General features: G+C 43.3%; 1 protein-coding gene across 1 annotated transcript; it reads left to right on the forward strand.

The window, feature by feature from the left end:
• On the forward strand, positions 1–21,890 carry LOC133931856 (formin-2-like). Its single transcript, XM_062378801.1, has 20 exons — positions 1–1,961; positions 4,945–5,195; positions 5,563–5,741; positions 6,148–6,298; positions 6,570–6,590; positions 7,314–7,372; positions 8,157–9,115; positions 10,485–10,629; positions 11,457–11,544; positions 12,826–12,887; positions 14,449–14,540; positions 14,679–14,808; positions 15,048–15,194; positions 16,028–16,087; positions 16,367–16,487; positions 16,978–17,070; positions 17,529–17,580; positions 18,187–18,336; positions 18,520–18,601; positions 20,144–21,890. Exons 1-20 carry the CDS (start codon positions 349–351, stop codon positions 20,168–20,170), a joined length of 4,482 nt encoding a protein of 1,493 aa, XP_062234785.1. The 5' UTR covers positions 1–348; the 3' UTR covers positions 20,171–21,890.
• Positions 21,891–22,732: the final 842 nt, after the last annotated feature.

Below are 22,732 nucleotides of genomic sequence, written 5' to 3' on the forward strand. Positions count from 1 at the left end.
CACTGAGCATGCAGCCCCTACGTCAGAGCAGATGGAGAGGAGGAAGAGGGGGAGGGTAAGACACAGAGAGAGAGAGGGGAGGAGGAAGAGGGAGCTGTATGTGTCTCCTGCATCCGCGCCAGCATCACTGCCACCCCAGCTTTCGTCACCGGAAAAAATACAAAGAGCTTCACACGACAGAGGGAGCAAAAGAAAACATCAGCAGCAGCTCCTCTTTCACCACCAGACGTGCATCCCCAGCTTAGGCCTCTACCTTCCTTGAGCATCTAAAAGCTCCCCCGAAACAGAAAAAGCTCTCCCAGGCATGACCTGACTGAGGCAGACAGCCATCAGTCGCTCTCCATCGACATGGGCAACCAGGAGGCTAAGCAAAAGAAAGCTGCGGCAGCATCGGGAAATGGAAGCTACCCATCACTGGATGAAGGATGGAGAGAGGGAGGAGGGGATGTGTCAAAAAAGGGAGGAAAGAGGCTGCACGGTAAGCATGGATGTAAAGGAGCAGGCAGCAGTGGAGTAGGAGGGGGCACAGGACCAGGCAGGAAAAAAAACAAATCCGAGTCCAAGCCCTCTGTTTTCTCCATCCGCAAGAGAAAGAGCAACCTGAAAGGGAAAGGAGACGCATGCTCCTCTGTAACAGGCTCAAAGGAGGACGTGTTAGCATCACAACAGGATGAACTGGACAGGACAAAAACACCTGATCTGTCAGCAGATGAGCTCGGGCAGTCGGACACCGAGGCTGCTTTTCCCGAGAAGAGGAAGAAAGTGGAGCCAGGGAACAAGGATGGAGATGGGGGAAGAAGAGAGCAGCGTCAGGAGGTGCAGTGGAAAACCTCGACAGCAGCGACCTCTCCCGCAGAGAATGGAGGGCAAAAGGGAGGGAGCTCTGGGTCAGACACTGATATTTACAGCTTCCACTCAGCAGCAGACCACGAGGATCTGCTAGCGGACATCCAGCTCGCTATACGGCTGCAGCACCAACAGCAGCAGGGGGTGGTTAACTCGACTGGGGAAGTACAGGGAGGGGGGGAGGAGAAAGGGAAAAGGAGTAATGGAGTAATCAAATTAACTCCTCCTGAAGCACTTGACCTGACCCCAGAATTAGAAGTGGCGTCTGATGCGCTGTCATTCTTAGAGACAGGGACTCTGTCTGGCTCAATTAAGGACATGGACCAGCCTCTAACAATCAGCCCCACCTTCCAAACAGAGGTGCAGGAGAACAAGGAGGAGAAGGTGCAGCAGGAGGAGGTGGAGTGTCTGGAGTTAAACAGGAAGGGACAGAGGGAGAAGGAGAGAGAAGCCCCTCTTTGTTTTGCCACAGGCGCAAAAGAGCAGCATGATTTGGTTCAGCAGCCCGCTTGCACGGCAGTCACTATGGCTACTGAAGGGGGGGTAGCAGTCAAGCCAGTCACCATGACAACCAGTGGCAACAGCTTCCCGGATCACGTACCCCCTCAGGAGGAGGAGGAAGCTGGAGGCGAAACCCCTCAGGAGGAGAGGGAGCCTGGGGTGGACATGGATCTCAGTCCTCCTCCCGCAGACAGCCACAACACAAGCACTGAAGCAGCCGATGGGCTGGGGCCAGGCATCCTGTCCGAGGACGGTGAGGGTCCATTGGGCTCGGGTACTAGTGCAGAGTCCCTAGAGGACTGCCTAAGTGCCGGCTCTGAGCACCACTCTGCTTCAGCCAGCACCAGTGCCTCCCCCTCCACCCAGCGGTGCAGGAGGAGCAGCATCTGCCTCACCCCACTGCCTCCCCAGGAGAGCCCCACATTGGCCAAACGACTCCTCAGGTCCACCCACTCCTCCACCTCCTCTAGCCCTGTGGTGAAACCCTACCCTCCTATCTTCCCCTCCTACATAAAGACCACCACCAGGCAGCTCAGCTCCCCAGGACACTCCCCAGCCCTGTCCCCATCCCACAGCCCTCTGTCCCCTCGTAGAGTCCACCATCACCTCCACAGGTACCTGTGGTGCTGCTGCATGATTCTTTCAAACTCTTTCATTGTGATTGATACTTTATATGTTTCTTAGGAACTCTGGATTTGATTTAAACTTTCCATCAGCTGAGTTAAATTGCAGATGGTGGGTTCACTTAGATTATCATTTAGAGATTATAATTCCAGTTTATTACAACTTGTCCAACATAGTTTTGGATGTTGTTTCAGTAACCGTGGCATCACCATGTTATCAAAGCTGTGCTGCAATGAATGGGAGGAAATAGATCAGACAGGTGGTAAACATACCCCTCCCTAGGTAAGGTGAAGTCATATTAAAGAGACGATAAAGGTGAACACTTAAATCACTACTAAAACTGTCACTTGCAAATATACGTCAAAGTTTACAAAGCCACGTCCTGCTTCACCTTTAACCTGCAGAACTTTGCACAGTTCTCTGTTCAATGAGGGAATATTGAAATGTCGATTGTTTTATAATCAACATTTCAGGGGGGGGTCATTTGGGCCGTTTTCAGACATGAACTCCAATGAATTAGATCCAGACTTTCTCCAGAGTTTGCCTTTTACACATGGACAATGCAGATTATCTGCTCGAACGCATTCACAACAACCCGCTGCAAAGTTTAAGTGTTTTTGTTTACAGCACATCAACACCAGCGTCAGCCCTTATCCCAAAAAGCGCTCGTGACATCTTTGTTAGTGACTTCTATGTGTATGGCACCATGTTTTGATCATGAGATATTTTTATTCTTTGTTTTTTTCATTTCGCATCTGTCGTTTGTTTTACACATCATCAACACATCCACCCGCATGGGGAGAAGCCTGTGCAGGATCTCCTGCTGTTTTCTCACATGAGCTCATTTCCGACAAAGTGCGAAGGCTCTAACACGTACATTTGCATTCTCACATAAAGCCCCTCCGAATATTGCCAGGAGATTATCAGGAGTGCAGTGCATCTGAAAGCAGCATTTCAGATGCGAAGGTTTAAATCCTCTGACTAAACGATTTGCTTATGTATAGCTATGGTTTTATTGGGGAGAGTTTGGGCACTGTGGCCTTTATTGAGAGTTCTAGGTGTGACAGTGTGAAAGAGTAGATAAACTGACAGTTTCTTGCCCTGCAACACTTTGTTGTGCTGATGTCACCCAGCTCTAGAGCATTAGAATCAGACCAGAGTTGTAATAAACTGGAATTGACCTCTCACTTAAACCTCCAACCTCCCCTTAGTGAGTGTTTCACCCCCTGTCAAGCGTTTCCAATGGGCTCTGAGGGTCTGCAGGACAGGCTCCAATAGGGTTAAGGTTAATTACCTTTGAGTTGGTCAAAGTCACTTGTTTAATGCCTCCTGCGGAACATTGTAAATAACTATTAATAACATGTTTGACGATGACATTCACTCACATGTTAACTTAACTTAAAAAATCCACTACAGATGCAGCTTTCAAAGGACAGTTGACTGAGTGACAGTTCATGTCATCATCCTCCAACATGTCACACTGACAGGTATCTCACACCTCATGTGTTCATCAACAAAAGCAGAAACACATCGGTTTATATTTATCATGGGTGTCCTTCATTAAACTGTAAAGTACTACATTTAGAGATGTCAGTGATAATTTTTGGCGTAGATGAGAGACGTGTCTGTGTTCATGGTGCGTGAAGCAGTTCGGTGAGCCAACACATTCGCGTTATCATCGCTGAATATTGAAGGGAATTAATTCGCTTTTCTTCAGCTTTAGAATCCTTCTGATGATGCTATCACCTCAGTGCAGGGTGAGGAACTTGACAAGCCTGCAGTGCCTGTTTACTGTTGCTAATATGACTGGACAATCACAGATAAGACACATCAAGAGCCCATTTAATGAAGCTATGTTGTTAAAAGTTTCTAGGTTTGAGGTACCTTTACTACAATTTACACCAAAGTTCAAGTGTGTAGTTCCAGTGTTTGATAATTTTATTCTTTTTATTTCACAATATCAGACTGCGACAGCAACAACAATCATAGAATCGATTCCTCTTTAGAAATTTGTCAAAAAAATAAAAGCACATCATTTGATTTGTTGCTGCAATTCTTTATATAAAGAGCTTTTATTTTGAAATGTTAAACCTGGTTCTAAAGATTTTTTAACTTCACTCTGCACCATAGAGTGTTCATAAAAGGCTCCGCAGACACCACCAGCACACAAACAATAAAAAGTGACAGTACATTGTAGAACTGTTTGAGGAGGACTCACTAATGACAAGGACTAGTCCGGAAGAAGCATCAACACAGGACAAGCAAACAGACAATTACAAACATGCAGGTTTACAACTGACAGTGCACGAGGAACTACACTGACTGGACCAATGTTATGCATGTTTGATCCTTTTGATCCCTCTAATTTCTACAATACCTCTGACTGCTCCAATGATGGCTTCAATTAACTTCCATAAAGTATAGAAGTCAAAGAAAAAAAGAATCCTTATATTCAGTCCATCACACCGCCCTCTTTTGTTAGCTTGTTATGTTGTGAAGCAGTGCTACACTGACTCAATCATCAGATGTCGACTGTAGGTATGAACCTGCCGGCGGTTCCTCTTTCAGGCAGCTTTCTCTCCTCCCCCTCTGCCGCTGCATCCTGAGCTCAGCACCACTTCAGACTACTGTGATTGGTTAAAAAAAATACAAACATGGCCAATCGTTTATCCCTATAGCAGAATGGTAATGTGAGCAGCCAGGATCTGGATATGTGAGGCCAATGCAATGCAGTCCCCATCTCACTGCATTAAGAAGCAGTAATGACACTGACAGCTTGAATTATGTTTTTGAGGTTTCTGTCTGTTATTCGTCTTCATTTTTTTTTATACCATTTCATAAATGGAAGCAACAGTCTAAAAAGATTCAGCACACTTATTCCAATACATAATCCAGCCTGCAATTTGACAAGATAAGAAGTTTAATTGTAACATCCACTTGCACTGTGAAAGCTAGAAATGTTAATGTTGACAGGATGATGGCTGAGGGTCAACGGGTCCGTAGGCAGCGCTCCCGCAGCCTGGCCAGGTCTCTGAGTCGCTCAGCTGACTGGACAGAGGAGCTCGAGAGGAGGCTGAGGAGCAGAGAGGAGGATGGAGGAGCCTCTAGTGGTTCAAGAGAATATCTGGAGGGCTACAGAGGAGGAGGCAGCCAGCCCCTGTGTGCGACCAGAAGATCGTCCTGTGGACAGGTTTCCACCTGCGGCTTTCAGGACGTCTTTACAGGTGAGTACAGGGCCGTCTCAGCCCTTAATTATGTCCATGATTACCACTTCCTGTGGGTGAGAGAGTCTGAAACTAAATGTAACACAAGTGTCTTAATGGCACTGAGGATAAAATAACTGATTTAACCTGAGTGTGTAATTTCTGCACCTTGAGGAGAGCAATGAGAGGTCAGCATACAGAGGAGGTCAGTGGTCATCCAAAACACTCATAGCCTCTGATAGGATGTAAACTGTAATTAAACCTTGTGCTGACAGAAGAAGTTAGGTTGTGTGCAAGTTAGTCAGTGATCAAAAACCTTGAGCTGCCACATCCACCCTGTCCATGATAAAGTCAACCTTGTTTCTCCCTGTCATTCCGGCATGTACAGGTCGCACCTTGCTGGAGAAGCTGTTCTTGCAGCAGCAGCAGGAGGAGCCCGAAGAGGCAGAGAGGCTGTGCTCCAGGATCTTGGCCATGGGTCTCCTGCTGCCGTTCACCGACTGCTTCAGAGAGAAGCTATGTGACAGCCCTGTACACATCACCTCCACGTCATCAGCCAGGTTCGACGTAAGTAGCCGTCATACACATTATATTTCCAGCTTCGGAAATGTTTTTCCTGAGTTTTTTTTATTTATATTCTTCACAAAAACCTCTTTGCAAAGGAGGCGTGTGTATATTGTGAGTTTTCTGTATATGAGTCAATGCATATCCATGAATGCATTAGCAAGACATTGTGGGGTCACAAGAGCAACTTGTTGACTCTGATCACATGCTGATTTGAGTAAGTGAAACATCAGTGACTTACTACACTTATGGAAAAGCAGACACACAATCAAAAAATTGCGTGCACCTCTAAAATGATCACTTGCAGTATCACATTAACTCTGTTAACACTTTAAAACTTCCACAAATCTCACATTTTATTATTTTGAACCAAAGTCAGTATAACTCCTCTTTCTAACTGTCTCCACAGCATGATCAGTTGTATACATGGGCAGCAGTTAACCAGCCGTCACACTCCATGGATCTGCTTGATGGGAGGCCTCCTGGGCAGATCAAGGGTTCCTTGCCCCCAACCAGGCCTGGTTCAGACAATAGGAACATATTCAAATCCACAGAGGCTGGTAAAAATAACACTCACCTATGTCCTGTTCACAATGTTCATACAGATTGTCATTAAACCTTCCATTTGTAGCGATATAAATTTAAATTCAGAAGAACACATCAGATTTTTTTTTATCAAGTGAAAGCAAAATGCTTCTGTAGATTTGACTGTGAAGACCAAATATCTTCTCTGATCTCAATCCAGCTGTGTACATCAACTCTGACCTTTGCATTTGTTTCTTCTCCCCTTGTTTTTCAATTTTATGTCTTCTGAATGGGATCATTCTTCAGTATTTGTTGAGGACAATCAAGGTCAGTGGTAACATCATAACTTGAAATAAATCACCCTGTACCATGGTGGGTTGACGGCTGGCTCCCTGGTATTAAGCATGGTTGTGGTTTTGCCAAATTATTAGGAAAACCAAAACAGCATGAACAGTCATTCACAGTTATTAAACAAAATCTGTGCACACAGGAATTCATAATAAATGGTAAATGTTCAGTTTTTATTTAGTGATTTTCTAACCTTCACCCTCACCACTCAAAGTGCTTTAAAGTACAGTTTTGCCATTCATATATTTACACACACATTCATACAGTGCATCTATAGGAAGCGCTTGTTTCTATGAGGGGCCACTCAGGGTTCAATATCTTTCCAAAGGAAACTTTGGCACATTTTCACACTGGTGAATGCTAATTTTACTAAAGTTGGTGTACCATGACAAAATTGTCAATGTCAGTATAGCCAAGATAGCAACAGAATTAATAATCTTTGCATTTCATTAATATTCCATTTCATCATCTTGTTTAAAGTAATACAAGTTATCTACATCATCATTATTTGTTGAGACAAGCAGTTCATTGGCTGCTACTTCCTTTTATTTGACAAGATATAAATATGTAATGATCTAAATCACAGCAGGTTGATAGATATGTATTATGTGCAGTCACGTCATGCTTTCATGTGTTAATAATCACCTACAGGAGTGTGGTTGTGTTCTTCTGACCTGCTGATGTGTGTGTGTGTCTCTGCAGAGCATCCTGCAGCCATGTTGGGTTTGAAGCCACCACAGGAGGACAGTCAAGATGGTCTGGTCAGTCACTTTCATTTGGGGCTGTTGTGTTTTCTTTAACAAACTCTTTGTAGACTGTTATACAAAGTACATGAAGTTTTTTTTTAGCAAAATCTACATTAGGGCAGGTGGATAGGTTTACCTTTTATTTATCTATTTCAATTTAATAGCATCCTTCAAGGGCCGAATGAAATTCTAAACAGATACATTACTATAACCTTTGATTCTGGCTTTAACTTTATTGAGGAGCCTGATGTCAGATGATGATGATGATGATGATGATGATGATGATGATGATGATGATGATGATGATGATGAAGAAGATGATGAGGATGATGATAAAGAATGTAAGTACAGTTTAGAGAACTCAGGCAGATTGATTGTTGTAACTTTAAGCTCATTGTTGCTTTGCAGCTCATTGATTTAGTGTGTTGGTGTTAAATCATCCCTTAGTTTTTGAACTGGATTTTCTTAGATCTTGCAAAGTCTTCTTAATGGAAACAGAAATTAGGAGAGACAAGGTAGCTGATGCAGTCAACTCTAATCAGACGCTAAAGTCCTATGACGCACTAGCTTGTCTCTATGGTGAACCAGGTGAGCTACAAGGTCAGATCAGTGGCACCAAATGTTGATGCTGTACATATTCCTCACTGATATAGCAATTTATTTTGTGATTGTTGTTGTGAGAGTTTATATTTCCCAGGGGACCCATAGAGTCACATATCCCAGTCAGAGTAGTTTTTCTGAGCAGGTGATTCTTATTTTTTCTGAAGTTAATGAAGTTGTTGTTTTTTGTTAATTGCAGGAAGAACGAGTCCTACCTTCAACAAAACTGAAGGAGAAGCACATTAACGTCATCCTGCAGCTGGAACAAACCATAGAGGACCTCAGGACTAAGATCGCCGAGCTGGAGCGACAGCCCCCTCTGCTGGACAGCGACAGTATGAAACCCGCCACCTCCACCACGGATAAGGAGTGTGGGGGGGAGGAGAGCTGGCTGAGGGATGTGTGTGACGCCCACCTGCAGACAGAGGCCCCTCCCTCTCCGGGCTGCCTGGAGGCCAAGTCGGTTCAGACCTCGCCCATGGAGGACAGCTTTAAGTTCAAAGTGCCTTGCAGCGAGTCGGGTGTAGAGACCGGCTTCCTGCAGCCCCCCCCACAGTGTTCGTGTCAGCAGCAGCCTCCCTCTCTGCCCCTTCCAGTGGGATTAGAGGCCTCTCATCCAGCACAGACTGTGGCACCTCCTCCTCCACCTCCTCCCCCACCCTTCCCAGTGGGCTCAGTGCCTGCTTCTCCACCACCACCTCCGCTACCACCTGGTTCAGCATTTCCTCCTCCTCCTCCTCCTCCTCCTCCTCCTCCACCTCCTCCTCCTCTTCCTGGTGGTCTCATGCCACCCCCACCTCCTCCCCCTCCTCTGCCTGGTGGCAGTGCTCCACCTCCGCCTCCGCCGCCACCCCCTCCCCTCCCTGGTGGCATTGCCCCACCCCCTCCTCCCCCATTACCAGGATTCGGAGGCCCACCTCCTCCTCCTCCACCACCGCCACCGCCAGGCTGTGGGCCGCCTCCTCCCCCTGCTCCACCAGGAGCCATCTTTGGTCCCCCGGCTCTCCCAGGCGGTATGGGCTCACTGCCTCCTCCTCTGCCGTTTGGGCTATATGCTCTGGGCCTGACTCAGGAGAAACCCCCCAGGAAGGCTTTGGTGGAGCCACCCAGACCTATGAAGCCACTTTACTGGACCAGGATCCAGCTGAACACCAAAAAGTAAAGACATAAAGTACCGACTGTTGTCATGACCCCGAGGCAATTCTTATACATTTGACATTTTCTTTGAAATGCGAGAACAGTATAAAGCAGGAAAGGTTCAGAAATAGGAAGACATCAGACATTATAACCAATAACCTAGATTTGGTTTGCTGTTTTCTTTTCTATTGTCCTTGAACCTCATGAAAAGCTGCGAACCAACACTGTCCAAGTTTGGCTCTCAAACACTTGACCTCCCTCCTCTCTCTGTGGCTCTCAGCTCAGAACCATTTGGATTCTGCACAAAACGTCATCCTTTAAAAACTCCTCCCACAAAAATTTTGTTTCATTTTTAAAAAGGCTCAACCATTTCCTGAAACAGCTGCTCACATTGGTTTTTATCACACATACAGGAGGAATTTATTATGGATACAGCAGCTGATTAATCCACATTAGGTGATCTGTGGCAGCAGGATGCCATGTGTCAAACTAAACTTCAATGTGTGTGTGTTTTAAAGTGAAGACGGAACGTGTGTGTGGGGCTATATGTGATTAGGTATAATCACAGGAGCTGCTAGTTGGAGACAGTCATTGTTGATCTGATTCCGCTCATGTGGTTTGTGGACAACAGGAAAAATATAAATACAAAATCAAACATTTTCTGAAATTAGGTTAGTTCAGTGTTCTTGCTGTAGTTAAGTGAATGCACATCAAATGTCTATTTTCACAACAGTATCAGCTTTAGCACATAAAACGGATTAACATCTGTTTGCTGGTTTCGACCACATCCATGTTCACTTGTTGTTCTTGTGTGCTGATTGAATCTGTTTTTGAACAAACAGCCTTGACTGGTTTTAAATTTCAGAGCCGCTTGCCTGCACATGAACGCAACCCCTATGTGACATCAACAGCATGTTCTGTGGTCGACTTTTTAAAACAAGTCTGCAACCTCAACTGCATTTAAACTCCCAAACCATTATGATACAATAACTTTGGTAAATTACATATATCACCAGACTAATTGGAAACCCAGGGTTGTTTGGAAACTTCGACAACATGCTGCATAAAATGTTGGACAATGATATGTGATTTGAGGCAGTAAAACATGACAAGCCAGTCTTTAGAGAACAGAGGAAATGTGATTTATCACATTATCTGACATTACTGATACTGAACAAATTCAGAGAGAACTAATGTTATTAACATAAAAACCTATTATATAAAAGTGAAGAATTTAAATTCAGTATTTGGAAGCTTCTCCTGTAGAATAATGCACGACTGTGTGATTGAAGCTGTCATGGAACAGTGCGTCAAAGCCCTGTGGTTTTTCACACTGGTTGTGTTTACTGTTGACCTTCACATGTAGTAAGTGCTGTTTTGTGTTTCTTAGAGAGGTTACTTCGTCATTGGTGTGGGACACAATTGAGGAGCCTGACATGGACTTTGAAGAGTTTGTGGAGTTGTTCTCGAAAACAGCTGTGAAGGTTAAGAAGCAGCCGCTCTCCGACACCATCACCAAGTCCAAGGCAAAACAGGTCAGTGTGTTTTACATTGCAGAATTCTAACATATTAATTATTGCTTCTTGAAACTTACAAGTTTTATAAGGTTTTGAAAATCTCTGCTGGAATGATTATTGATTATCTAATGGATCATCTCTAAGGCTGACCAGTCTCAGTGTGTTTGTCAGGACACATATGACAAAGCTTAGATTGCAGTCACGTCTGTTTTATCAATTCACGGCAGCAATTGCATCCAAGTTATACAATTACAGGCTGGCTGCACTCACGGATTGGATTCTTCAAATATATGCACCTGAACAAGTCGATACATATGGGATTTTAAACAGGAAGAAATGTTGAAGTAGGTCACTTGAATCTGAATATTTTACTACTGACCTGGAATCCAAGTTGGTGGCAACTTTGCTGCGTCTTATCCAATCAGGCCAATAATAAGAGGTTCGTTACCAGGGACTTTGTGTAATGAACCCTAACCCAATGTGTAAGAAGAATAAATGTATATTACTTATGATATAACATTTATCATATGTATTAAAATAGTATGAAAATTTGCAAAATGCTTATGATGCTACTGACCCGAGAACCATTTCATTTACTGTGAATATTCACGGTCATCAAAGGCAGATTTCTAACCATATTGGTGACCAGGCACTTCAGTATGTTTGTTCCTTCCCAGACAGAAGCTTCTAATGTATTCCCCTGATGACTCACCGTCCAGTGCCAACGTTTATCCAATTGTCAGTCATGCAAAATCAAACACAAACCGGTTTAGCATTTCTCACACAGTGGGTGCTGGATGACAAAACTACATATACTATAAGCATCTGAATCTGCTCCTTTGCAGGTTGTGAAGCTCCTAAACAACAAGCGATCTCAGGCAGTAGGAATCCTCATGTCCTCCCTGCACCTCGATATGAAAGATATCCAGCATGGTGAGTTCCTCGCTTTGTCGAAAATTCTGGCATCCATGTTGAGCCTCTGCAGCCTGCGGAGGAAGAAGAGTCGCTGTCTGGCCGTCTTCCTGATGGAGTCTGTGTGGTGGGTCCTGGTCAGGTCATCACTGATGTGGACCCGCAAGGAACCTGAAGCTGCTGACTGAGAGGACTGAGCATGCAGCCCTGGGGGGCACCGTTGTTTAGAGTCAGGGTGGAGGATGTGGTGGTGCCTATCTACACCGCCTGTGGTCTGCCCGATAGGAAGTTCAGGATCCAATCACGGAGGGCGAAGTTGAGCCCAAGGTCTCTGAGCTTGGTGACGAGCTTCAGGGGCACGATGGTGTTGAATGCTGAACTGAAGTCAATGAACAGCACTCTCACATATGTGTCCCCCTGGTCCAGGTGGGAGAGGGCAGTGTGGAGGGTGAGGGAGATGGTATCTCTAGTTGATCTATTTAGCCTGTAGGTGAACTGAAGAGGGTCCAGAGAGTCAGGGAGGGAGGAGGTGATGAAGGGTTTGACTAGCCACTCAAAGCACTTCATGATGGAGGAAGTGAGTGCTACTGGGCAGTAGTCGTTCAGGCAGAGGGTTTTTTCCTTTTTTTTGGGAACAGGGACAATAGAGTTGAGGCCCCATGAAAGACTGAATAACAATGGATGCAGGGACGTCTCATGGAGAACGGACATTATCTGGGGTTATTTCCTGACTTCAAAGCAGCCTGGGGTTCCTTATATAACCCTCCTCTGGCAAAGAAACATGCTGATCTACTGTAGAGTATCCTACACGGCAGCATCGCCTCTGTACATATTCAGTCTACCCACAGAGTTGCCTTCTGATCACACCTCTGTTATTTTTGCAGCTCCCATTTGGGCAGATGACTGATTTGTGCCTATAGTTTTGTGACATCATAATGTTTCACTATATTCACTGATTTTCCACCTGAGCAGGTCAGAGCAGCCAGACTGTAAGCGTGCCTCTGTGGTTGAGAAGAGGCTGTAAGGCCACTCTGAAGGACACACAGACACACACACACACCTCCTGGAGAATGTCAGTGCATTTCTAAAAGCAGCTTTAGTATAAATCTGACAGCCTTATGGTTGTGTCGGAGAGGACCAACTTATAACAGACTTTAAAGAAACAAATATTGAGCACAAATAATGTTATTTTGTGAATTCACCTTCCCATCTTCTCTCTCTCTCTCTCGCTCGCTCTCTCGCTCGCTCTCTCTCTCTCTCTCTCTCTCACTCTCTCTCTCACTCCGTCTCTCTCTCTTTCAGCCATCCTGAACTTGGACAACACGGTAGTGGACCTGGAGACCCTGCAGGCCCTGTATGAAAATGTGAGCATCACAGTCTTTGTCAGTTTATGTTGTCTGTCTGGCAATACTGTATGTGGTCATATGTTTGTGTTACTTTGATGTATGCTAAGAATAGTAAATTGCTTGTTAATTTGAATGACAGTTAAATCTATAAGCTGTTTACATCAGTATAAGTAGCACTTAGCACACTGCAGACAAAATATTACCAGCCAACATTTCAAGCGTAGATCAATGGTAAGCATAGAGTAAGAGACTAGTGCTCAGGGAGTCTCAAAGAAAAGAAAAAGCATAACATCCCATCTTCCAGTGGAGAAGATGTCCCTAATTATATCTATTGTAGAATTAATTCTATTGCCGAAATATCAGTAGTCGTTGATTTTCTATGCTACTGTGTTGATTTTAATCAGGTTTCTGATCCGCTTAATTACAAATTCTTGAGTAACACGGTGAGTGTTACTAAGCAAATCATGTTGGAGTTGAAATTCAAGGTGATAGATATTAAAGGGCAATTACTTTTGTTAAAAGACTGCAACGAAGAAAAGAAAGATGTTGGCTGTGTTCGTTCCTTCAACTCAAACTCAAAAGTGGAAGCAGGAGATTCAGGAAATGCTGTCTGCTGGTCCACTTGATCTAGATTTTTATCTGGATCTGCAAAAAATAGCGCACACTCATCAGTACCAATCCCATAAATGAAAACATAACCTCATTGTGGGAAGTAATATGAAAGCCAGGGTTATCTCATGCCTGACTACTCCATTCCCCTTCTGGTGGGCCTCCCTTCATTCAGGGGGAAAAACTTACAGAGTTCAGATTGCAGTGGTGTGTCTCGCCTTCGATCAGCCTAAAAGGACACGTCACTCAGCTGCTCATCAACGTCTACCTGTTGCCATGGCTGCCAATTCAAATTCAAGTCATAAACACAGAGCGACGCCTTGGTCTGCACCATCTACTTAAACCCAATCACCTCTCCATTCCTCTGATGAACGTCTTCTAGTGTTGAATCCCTGCTCACAAGTCAGTCACTGTCCATGCTGTTCTTGTCTGTGGTTCCCTGATGGTTGAACAAGCTGCCAGATCAGGGGCATCCCTCTCTTTCTTTAGTAACCTCCTACAAACTCCTTTAACACACTGATTATATCTAGCCCTTGTTTCAAGGTCTCTTAAGTTGCTTTCAGACATGCACTGAACCCCAGATATCCCTATTCTCCGGTGGGGCTGTATGTGAGACCACATATGTCCAAGTGAAAAGCTGTGGACATTGCTCTGAGTTTCTCTTGCCAGCCCCCTGGTGAGAACTCTGATAAGGGTCTGCGCTAGTTTTGATTGGCTTTAAACAAAAACATGGAATCTCCATAGCAGGATTATTGATTTACATCCCACCTCCTGCTGCGTGGTTCATATGTGAAAGTCCTGACCCAACTCTTCAGACACCCTTCGGAGTTCATGTCTGAAAACGGTTCTACGCCCCAAAGCTAGTGTTGTTCCACAGTCGTAAGTCACTATAGGGAGAAGTGCATGGCTGGTTTCACCTCTTGTTAGTATACCCAACAGTAAGTTTGTTATTCACTTGCATCTCTTCCAGAGGGCCCAGCAGGAGGAGCTGGACAAGATTGAAAAGCACATCAAGTCCTCTAAAGACAAAGAGAATGCTAAACCTCTGGACAAACCTGAGCAGTGAGTTATTCCCCGACACTTCAACATCCAATGAGCAGACATTGTTGGAAACAAAGGGTGCAAATCTCACAGGACCTGTGAGAGAGTCAGTGCAGAGGTGATAGAGCCACAGCAGCCTGTGTTTGTGCTTGGTTGCAGGTTTCTCTACCAGCTCTCCATGATCCCGAACTTCTCTGGCAGAGTTTTCTGCATCCTTTTCCAGTCCAGCTTCACCGAGTGCATATCGTCGTTAACGAGGAAACTGGACACGCTGCAGAGAGTCTGTGAGGTGAGTCCAGCCCTGATTGTTACTGTCAAATCAAAATACAGGTGATTTCAAAATAAGAGTGGTTTGTCTTCGGCATGAACTCAATACAGCAAATGATGACTTTGTTTACATGATGGAAAGATGTTTTGGGTTTTATCACTTTCATCTTCGACTGTGTGTTCCCCTCATTTACCTCGCCCCTCCTCACCCTCTCTATTGTTAGATTTGCGTAAGAACACAGACTTTGTTTTCCTCCGCAGGCCTTACAAGACGATGGGAGAGTGAAGCAGGTTCTGGGTCTTGTCCTGGCCTTTGGTAACTTCATGAATGGTGGTAATCGAACCAGGGGCCAAGCTGATGGATTCACCCTGGACATTTTGCCCAAACTGAAAGATGTCAAGAGCAGCGTGAGTGAAGAGGGAGAGATCCTGAAACAAAATGCAATGAAACTTGTTGAAATGTAGATTTTTAATCTTGGACAAACTGGCTACTTACAGCCTTGTGTAGTTCTATGTGCCTTATATACAGACTGTGTACTATTTAAATAGTATGTGTAAACATGACAATATAGTTATATTTTATATCTATGTAACATTTAACTTATTGGTCGTTTGAAATGTCGCTGGTCCCTTTCATGGATGCACCCAGGACAAAACCAAAGTTAGGAGCTAATCCTCAATAATCTGCTCTCTCTATGTGCTTGTTGTGGCATGAAGTCAGTTCACCTTGTTCAGTCAGTCAGATTTTGAGATTGCTCATCCTCACACACATCTTAAAAAAGGAGTAATAACTGCTGTGACGTGGAGAAAGTAATTCATGCATTTCTGTCACTACTTTAAACAAATAACTTGAATAAACCTATGGTAGAAAAGAGCTGTAACACCATGTCTGCAGAAAATAAGTTGACGGCTTTGTTGGAACATCGTTGTAGATCATATTTTTTTTGTTACCCCAAGACAGACCGAAATCCTCCACCTGAACATCCTATAGCACATCAGTCATGTTGAATCATGTTAGTGTGGGTCGGATCTGACGAGTGTAAGTCAGGAAAGAAAGAAAATGCGGGGGTGTGGAGTTAGAAAGAAGTGATCTTTCAACAAATACCAAGAATGTTTGGAATGAAGAGGACGATATCTCTAATGCTGCTGCACTGATTAAACTGTCCTGATTTTGTCCCATCATGACTGTGATGTATTTGTGGTGGACATTTTTTCACATTTTGGCTTCTCTACATATGCAGGACAGCACGAGAAGTCTTCTGTCTTATATTGTTGCTTACTACCTCAGACACTTTGATGAGGTGAGCTGCTTTGCTTTCATAATTCCTCTCATATTGTGACTGTACCGTATCCAATTTTCATCTGTATAATTTTTCTCTTTACCCCATCCCGGAGAATTTTCCCATCATGCCTTCCTTTCCCATGTGGCTCATAATAAGACCATATCCCCAACATCTGAAAAATGTATTCTTCACGTTCATTAAATAGGCAGCCATCAAACTGTAAAAACAACAAACACTATCAAACATAATGATTGGCCTCATTATATGTGGTGTGTGTTTGTGTGTGCGTGTGTGTAGGACGCTGGCAGGGAGACGTGTGTGTATCCAATCCCGGAGCCTCAAGATTTGTTCCAGGCTTCACAGATGAAATTTGAAGACTTTCAGAAAGACCTGACTCGACTCACGAAGGACCTCAGAGGTGACACACATGCAAGCACACACACACACACCCACACACACACACACACACACACACACACACACAAAGTCTACATTGTTATGGCCTGTGTGTGTCTTTCACAAAATGAAAATTATATTTTTGAAGGCTGAAGTGATGATCTACAATATTCCTTCTTGAAAGGACATGCCAGTTTTACTTGAGTCAGTGACATTCACCACTTTTTCTCTATAAAAACACCAATGCTGGCCAAAGCCGAAAATGTCTTCCTCCTTATGAATTGTTGAAGAGCTCATGATATTCTCTGTGCAGGAAAAAAATCCCCCTACACAATAGTATGCCTCTTTAAACATTAAACATGTTTAAAGAGGCATACTAGTTTATAGTATAAAACTAGTATAGTTTTATGCATCACACGAAACATACAGCATTAGAGTATCTATACACTTTTCATGCTGCTTAAGTTAAGATCCTGACTTGACTGTATTATTTTGTGCATTCTTTTTGTCAGCATGTACATCGGAAGTTGAAAAGGTGTGCAAAGTTTCGGATGAGGATAACTTGCAGCCTTTCAAAGATAATATGGAAGAATTCCTGAAACAAGGTAACAGACTAAATGTATGTATGTATGTATGTATGTATGTATGTATGTATGTATGTATGTATGTATGTATGTATGTCTGAAGCGAAACATTGTGAATCAGTCTTTCAGTTGTGTTGTTCTCAGATTTACTCTCACAGATTAAATTTTATTAAAGTAACCTTTGAAGTTCTGGCAGGTCACCTGGACCAACTGTTACTCTCTGTAATATGACTTTCTAAATGGGAGATTTACAGTTTAAAGGTCTATTACACTGTACCTTCATATCTGTATCTATGGCATGAGGGGGCAGGCTCAGGCAGAGGCGGTCTTCATTTGCATGGCCAGTGGACTTCGCATCACAGAAGTAAACAAGGAAGGGAGACGTTTATCTTTTCACCTGAATAAATGGACGACTGCTGCTGAAAATAAACCTAGGGACCTGTTTGCTTTGACCTTTTCCATTTTTCTTTCTCTCTCAGCTAAAAGTGAAATGGAGACACATGAAGGTCAACTCAGCAGCACTCACAAACTGTAAGAACAACCTAATTTATTTGTCATATTTCACCTGTCTACATCCCTCTAAGAGAGGAGTGTGTTTACATGATGGTGCTGATTCACACATCTTGATGTAGCACTTGAAAGTGTGTGAGAAAGTAATATTAATATATCAGATAATAAGGGAATCATATTTGAAAAGAGATCAGGAAAGTTATTTTATATACTTTGACCTTGAAAGTATTATGGCCAATACCTAACCAGTGCTCCTGATGAAAGAGGTCTTACAGCATGGCCGCAGATTTCCATGAGGCAAGAGTTACTTCCTCATGCAAAATGATCAGTGAAGTAACACTTATTCTAAAATTGTAAATGTAATTGTATTAATACTGCACTGACCCAAAATATGAATACAAGACTAACTGTATGGCTGAATGTTAATAATTTTGCTGGCAAGTATCCACAGAATGAGACTGTTTTCACTAAACTGCGCTGTTATTAAGAATAGTAAAGAAAATGTAGTTTGTTACATATCATTCAGTCAGAGATCATAGTCACATCATAGTCTGCAGACAGTGGCTCATGTCTGGGATCATATAGGGATAAGGGTCAAGGTGTCAACTTGACTTTGTGACTCGTCAGGTTCATGGAGCTCTCAGTGTTCTTCTCGGTGAAGGCCAAGGGAGGAGAGAAGGAGGTCTCACCCAACACGTTCTTCTGCATCTGGCATGAGTTCTCCTCTGACTTTAAAGACCAGTGGAAGAAGGAGAACAAAACCATTCTCAAGGAGAGGTACATTATCTCAAGCTGTTCCACAACCTGCTGCTTTCTTTCTCTCTGTCATTTAAATAAGCTAAAGTGCCTGTTACAGAAATTTAGGACGGTCATACCACCATAACACATATTCTTGAATTTAGTGTTATACTGAAAGTGGAGACCTGACTGTGTGTACGTGTAATATTGTGTGTTGTGCAGGTTAAAAGCAGCAGAGGAGAGCTTCCGTCAGGCCAAGGAGAAGGCTTCCTACAGCGTCAAACCTAAACACGCCTCTGGCATCGTAAGTTCACCTTTGTTCCCTGTTTTTTGGCACTTCCTATTAAAAAAGAGAGAGGAGAGAGGAGAGTTGGGTGGGTGAAAAGAGGGGAGAGAAGCAGTGCTAATTTCATTGACGAAAACTATAACGAAAACTATTCGTTAACAAACTTTTTTCGATGACGAAGACGAGACGAAGACGTAACGAAAATGGATCTTTGAAAATAAAAACTATGACTAAATCCATTTTAACTTTCTTTGACGAGACGAGACGAGACGAAAATGTTGGTGGTTGACTAAGTCACAATAATATTTAAAACATCATTGTATCAGGCCGTAATGAAGTATCAGGAGCGGGCAAGTGAGTCTGTGTGTCTGTGTGTGTCTAAAACTAGACTAAAATGTAATTAATTTTCGTCGACGAAAACTAGACTAAAACTAAGAAGGATAAAAATGACTAAATGTGACTAAAACTAATTTGCATTTTCGTCAAAAGACTAAGACTAAGACTAAATCAAAAATAGCTGCCAAAATTAACACTGGAGAGAAGAGAGACCGTGAAAGAAGCGGACAGAGAGGCTAGGAACAGTTGTGTATCCGTCACATTTAAGCTCTGTCTGACTAGTTGTTATAATGACAAAAAAAAAGGCATTTATTTATTGATGTAATGATGGTTTTAATGATAGCTGCACCAGTTCGACCATGTCAGGTTCAACTCCTCTCAGCAGAGAACAGAAATATGACATTGCAGTGACACAGACTCACCAACACTGGTTAGAGATGGTAGAGTCAGAATCTGGAGTCAATGGCATGAACCTCCCTGATGCTGGTGGTGTGATGGTGTGAGACTGTTTTACTTTTTACATTCACAGTTTAATATCTTCTAATCATTACTCTCTGCATCATAATGCTCCATGTCCCAAATGTCTACAATGTGAGTTCACTGAACTTCAGTGACCTCCACTCATACCATAAGTAAATCCAGTATAATCTTTGGGACGTGGTAGAACAGGAGAAAACGACCAAAATCTGTTGGATTCATTGACAAGGAAATATTATGGAATTCTACCGGGCGTGCTACAATTAACAATCATAGTATAGTTACAGATATTGCTTTCAAAATACATTCGATTCAAAAACAGATTCTTATCCCTTTCAAGATAAAGCAATGACAGTGACTGTCTGCGTGCATCAATACTTACTTGCTGATTATAAATCCATTACAGTAACATTTTGTGCAGCGGTATATTTCTTCCTTGATTAAAGGACCTGCACTCTGGTCTGTGGTGTAGGCCAGAGATACAGTTCCACAATAATGTTAGTCTTGGTGAAGCAATGCTGAGGGCTAGCGCTAGTGCCAACCACTATAAGACAGAGGGAAATTGTGCTGCCAGTGTTGAAAGCAGTGAACCATTGGTGCAATCTCTCTGCCATGAGGCATACATCTCTCTGTTAACACTCCAAACCAAACCAGTATTAAATATATCAAAATATTTATTTGCTGTTGTTCTGTTTCAGATGTTAGACATGTTTACCGAAGTTTTTATAATGTTTTTTTTTTTTACAGAAAGCCAAGCTGGGCATGAAGATCTGACTCCTGGCACGTTTGTTTTCCCAACTGTGGGCACCATAAGTGAGTAAAAGACAAACAGTATGAAGAGGACGGAAAAGGAAATGGAAGGGACAGCACTAATGTGAACGACATGTACTGTATGTGCAGCTGTGCCCACTCTGGACGTCTTGTTTGATCACTGGTTAATTTGCAGAGGATCAGTTTTTTCTGCTCTGTCATCCTGTTGCCTTATGTTGCTTAGAACAACAGTCTTGGGAGGATGCTGCTGCTGCAGGGGCCGCCGGGCACAAGGAATCATGGACTGCTGGGATCAGTGCAGCTCACACACACAACATACATTATACATTAGCTGGAAGAACTCACTGTCTGTGCAGCCTATAAGCCCACATCATCATTTTGCTGCAGAATGGTGAAGTAAGACCACAATGTTTCAGGTGCAATGAATATGTTGTGCACTTATTCCCCTGACTGCAACCTCAACAAATCACCACAAGCTCAGCGAGGAAGACAGCTGGTTTAAAATGTGACAGTATTACGTTATAAATATTAACTGCAACTGTCTGACAGGGCACATTGTGTTATTTCAATTGCCTAACTCTCACTGACAGTATTTATCAGTTGGCCTTGGCTATGCAATGAGAGAAAAAACATACATCCAGAACTGAGCCTGTGCAGGATTCACAGCAGTATTGTCCCGAACAGAGACGGAGACTTCAGTTTATGTTTCCTCATAATGTGGAAATCCTCAGGACGTACACACAGTTTATAGAACTTGAGCCGAGGGACCTTCTAGCCTTCCAGCCCAATGATTCCATGCTGTAGGTTTTCAGGAACATCAGCTAGATCCACATTAAACAGCTTTACAATTGCATTCATTTGCTTTTGTTTTTCAAAGTCAGACGTCAGAGCAGGCTTTTGTTCTGGCAGTGTGTGGAAATGCGCAGAGTTACCCCTTCAATCAATTTAATTTAGCTTGATGAGCTACTTGGTGATGTCCAGCATGAACGCCAAATCAAACCACATAGCCATATTCCATCACTTGGTTCCATGCAAGGTTTTTCCTTTATCTCCATGAGTTGTTGAACTCCGTAAATGACCCAACCATTTCACCTCACTGTGGTTAATCAAATCTTCATCTTCACCTCAAGCTCACTTATCCAAACACAAGTGGTGTTTGTTCAGCCCTCTGCTTCTGACCAGGCTTGTGAAGACATTATATCCTCTCCTCTCCAGATCCAGCAGTGGCAGTGATCCAACAAACAAAAACCGTCTTGTTGTTCTGTATTGGTTATGTCAGTAGTTTCCTCACAGGTCAGGGAGCTCCATATCATTAATCCACTCTGTGATGGTTCCTCAAGAAAAACGGACACTTTGGAACAATATTACTTTGTCCCCAGCGGCAACAAGGCTGACCAATTCAGCAGCCATTGATGAAACAGACAGCTGGATTGACTGGCATAGATAAGAAGCACTTGTAGGGACAGTCAGTGATATACAGTCTTATCTGGCTTTACTGTACAAATATTAAAATGGGGGTTATAGTTGCAACGTGCTGTATTGAAAAGTAACATTAATGTGGGTTTAACCCAGCGACAGCCCAGAACACACTTGGACTGACCCATTACCACAATGCTGCTGTGAATCTCCAGCAGCATTCCAATCAGACTCCAGCTTCCAATCAGACTGCACCTCTCAGTAGAAAGTCACACACAGTATACAATTTTTCCAGCACTGTTGATGGGCAGGACATGTCAGCTTACATGTGTATTTAAAATATGTTACAATGATATACCATATCATATCAGATACAAGTGTGTGAGTTTGCGTGTGTGTGTGTGGGTGGTAGCTGTGAGATGAAGGATGTGTATCACACTATGAATCACAGCTCTTAAGTTTTTTTTTTCTTTATTAATATAAACTAATAAATGACAATGAGACACATTTTGCGTTTCTGTTAATGATGTCCTCCTCTGTTGGCTCGCATGCTATTCACAATAGGAACGTAATATCTGTTTTCTGCAATAAATGTTTCTGTATACATCTATGTGCGCAGGATGCATGGGATCCGGTTGCAGTGTAAATTCTGTAAAATAAAGAAACTTGAATTCTGCATTCTTTTGATTTGATATATCATCGGTAAGATAAGGTCAGAGACGTGACTGAAAACTCACCGTTCAGGCCCTGTAGTCAACCCAGAAGTTAGTGACCTACCCATCGCCAACAACTGAAACACTGAAATGTTTCTCCAGAATTTAGGGAGCTGAAGTCCTGAAGTCACGTCAAGGCTGCACAGTGCTTCACTAGCTTCTGCTACTCAATGTTATCTCACATTGAGGATACATTTCAGCAATCTCGGTGAAGATAGTGATCCTCAGCCTCTGCTACCAACACTTGAAACTCTCACAGTTAAATCTTCTAACAAATCAGAATCAGAATCACAGCAGAGTCAGTGTGATGCGTAGTCAGTGTGTGCAGGGGGCTTGTTTGTGAGCCCCACTGCCATGGGGAAAAAACTGTTCAGGTGACGCAAGCTTTTAGTCCTGATGGCCCGGAACCTTTTTCCGTACAGGAGTCTCTGGAACA

This window comes from Platichthys flesus, chromosome 20, assembly GCF_949316205.1.
Source record: "Platichthys flesus chromosome 20, fPlaFle2.1, whole genome shotgun sequence".
Taxonomy (NCBI): Eukaryota; Metazoa; Chordata; class Actinopteri; order Pleuronectiformes; family Pleuronectidae; genus Platichthys; species Platichthys flesus.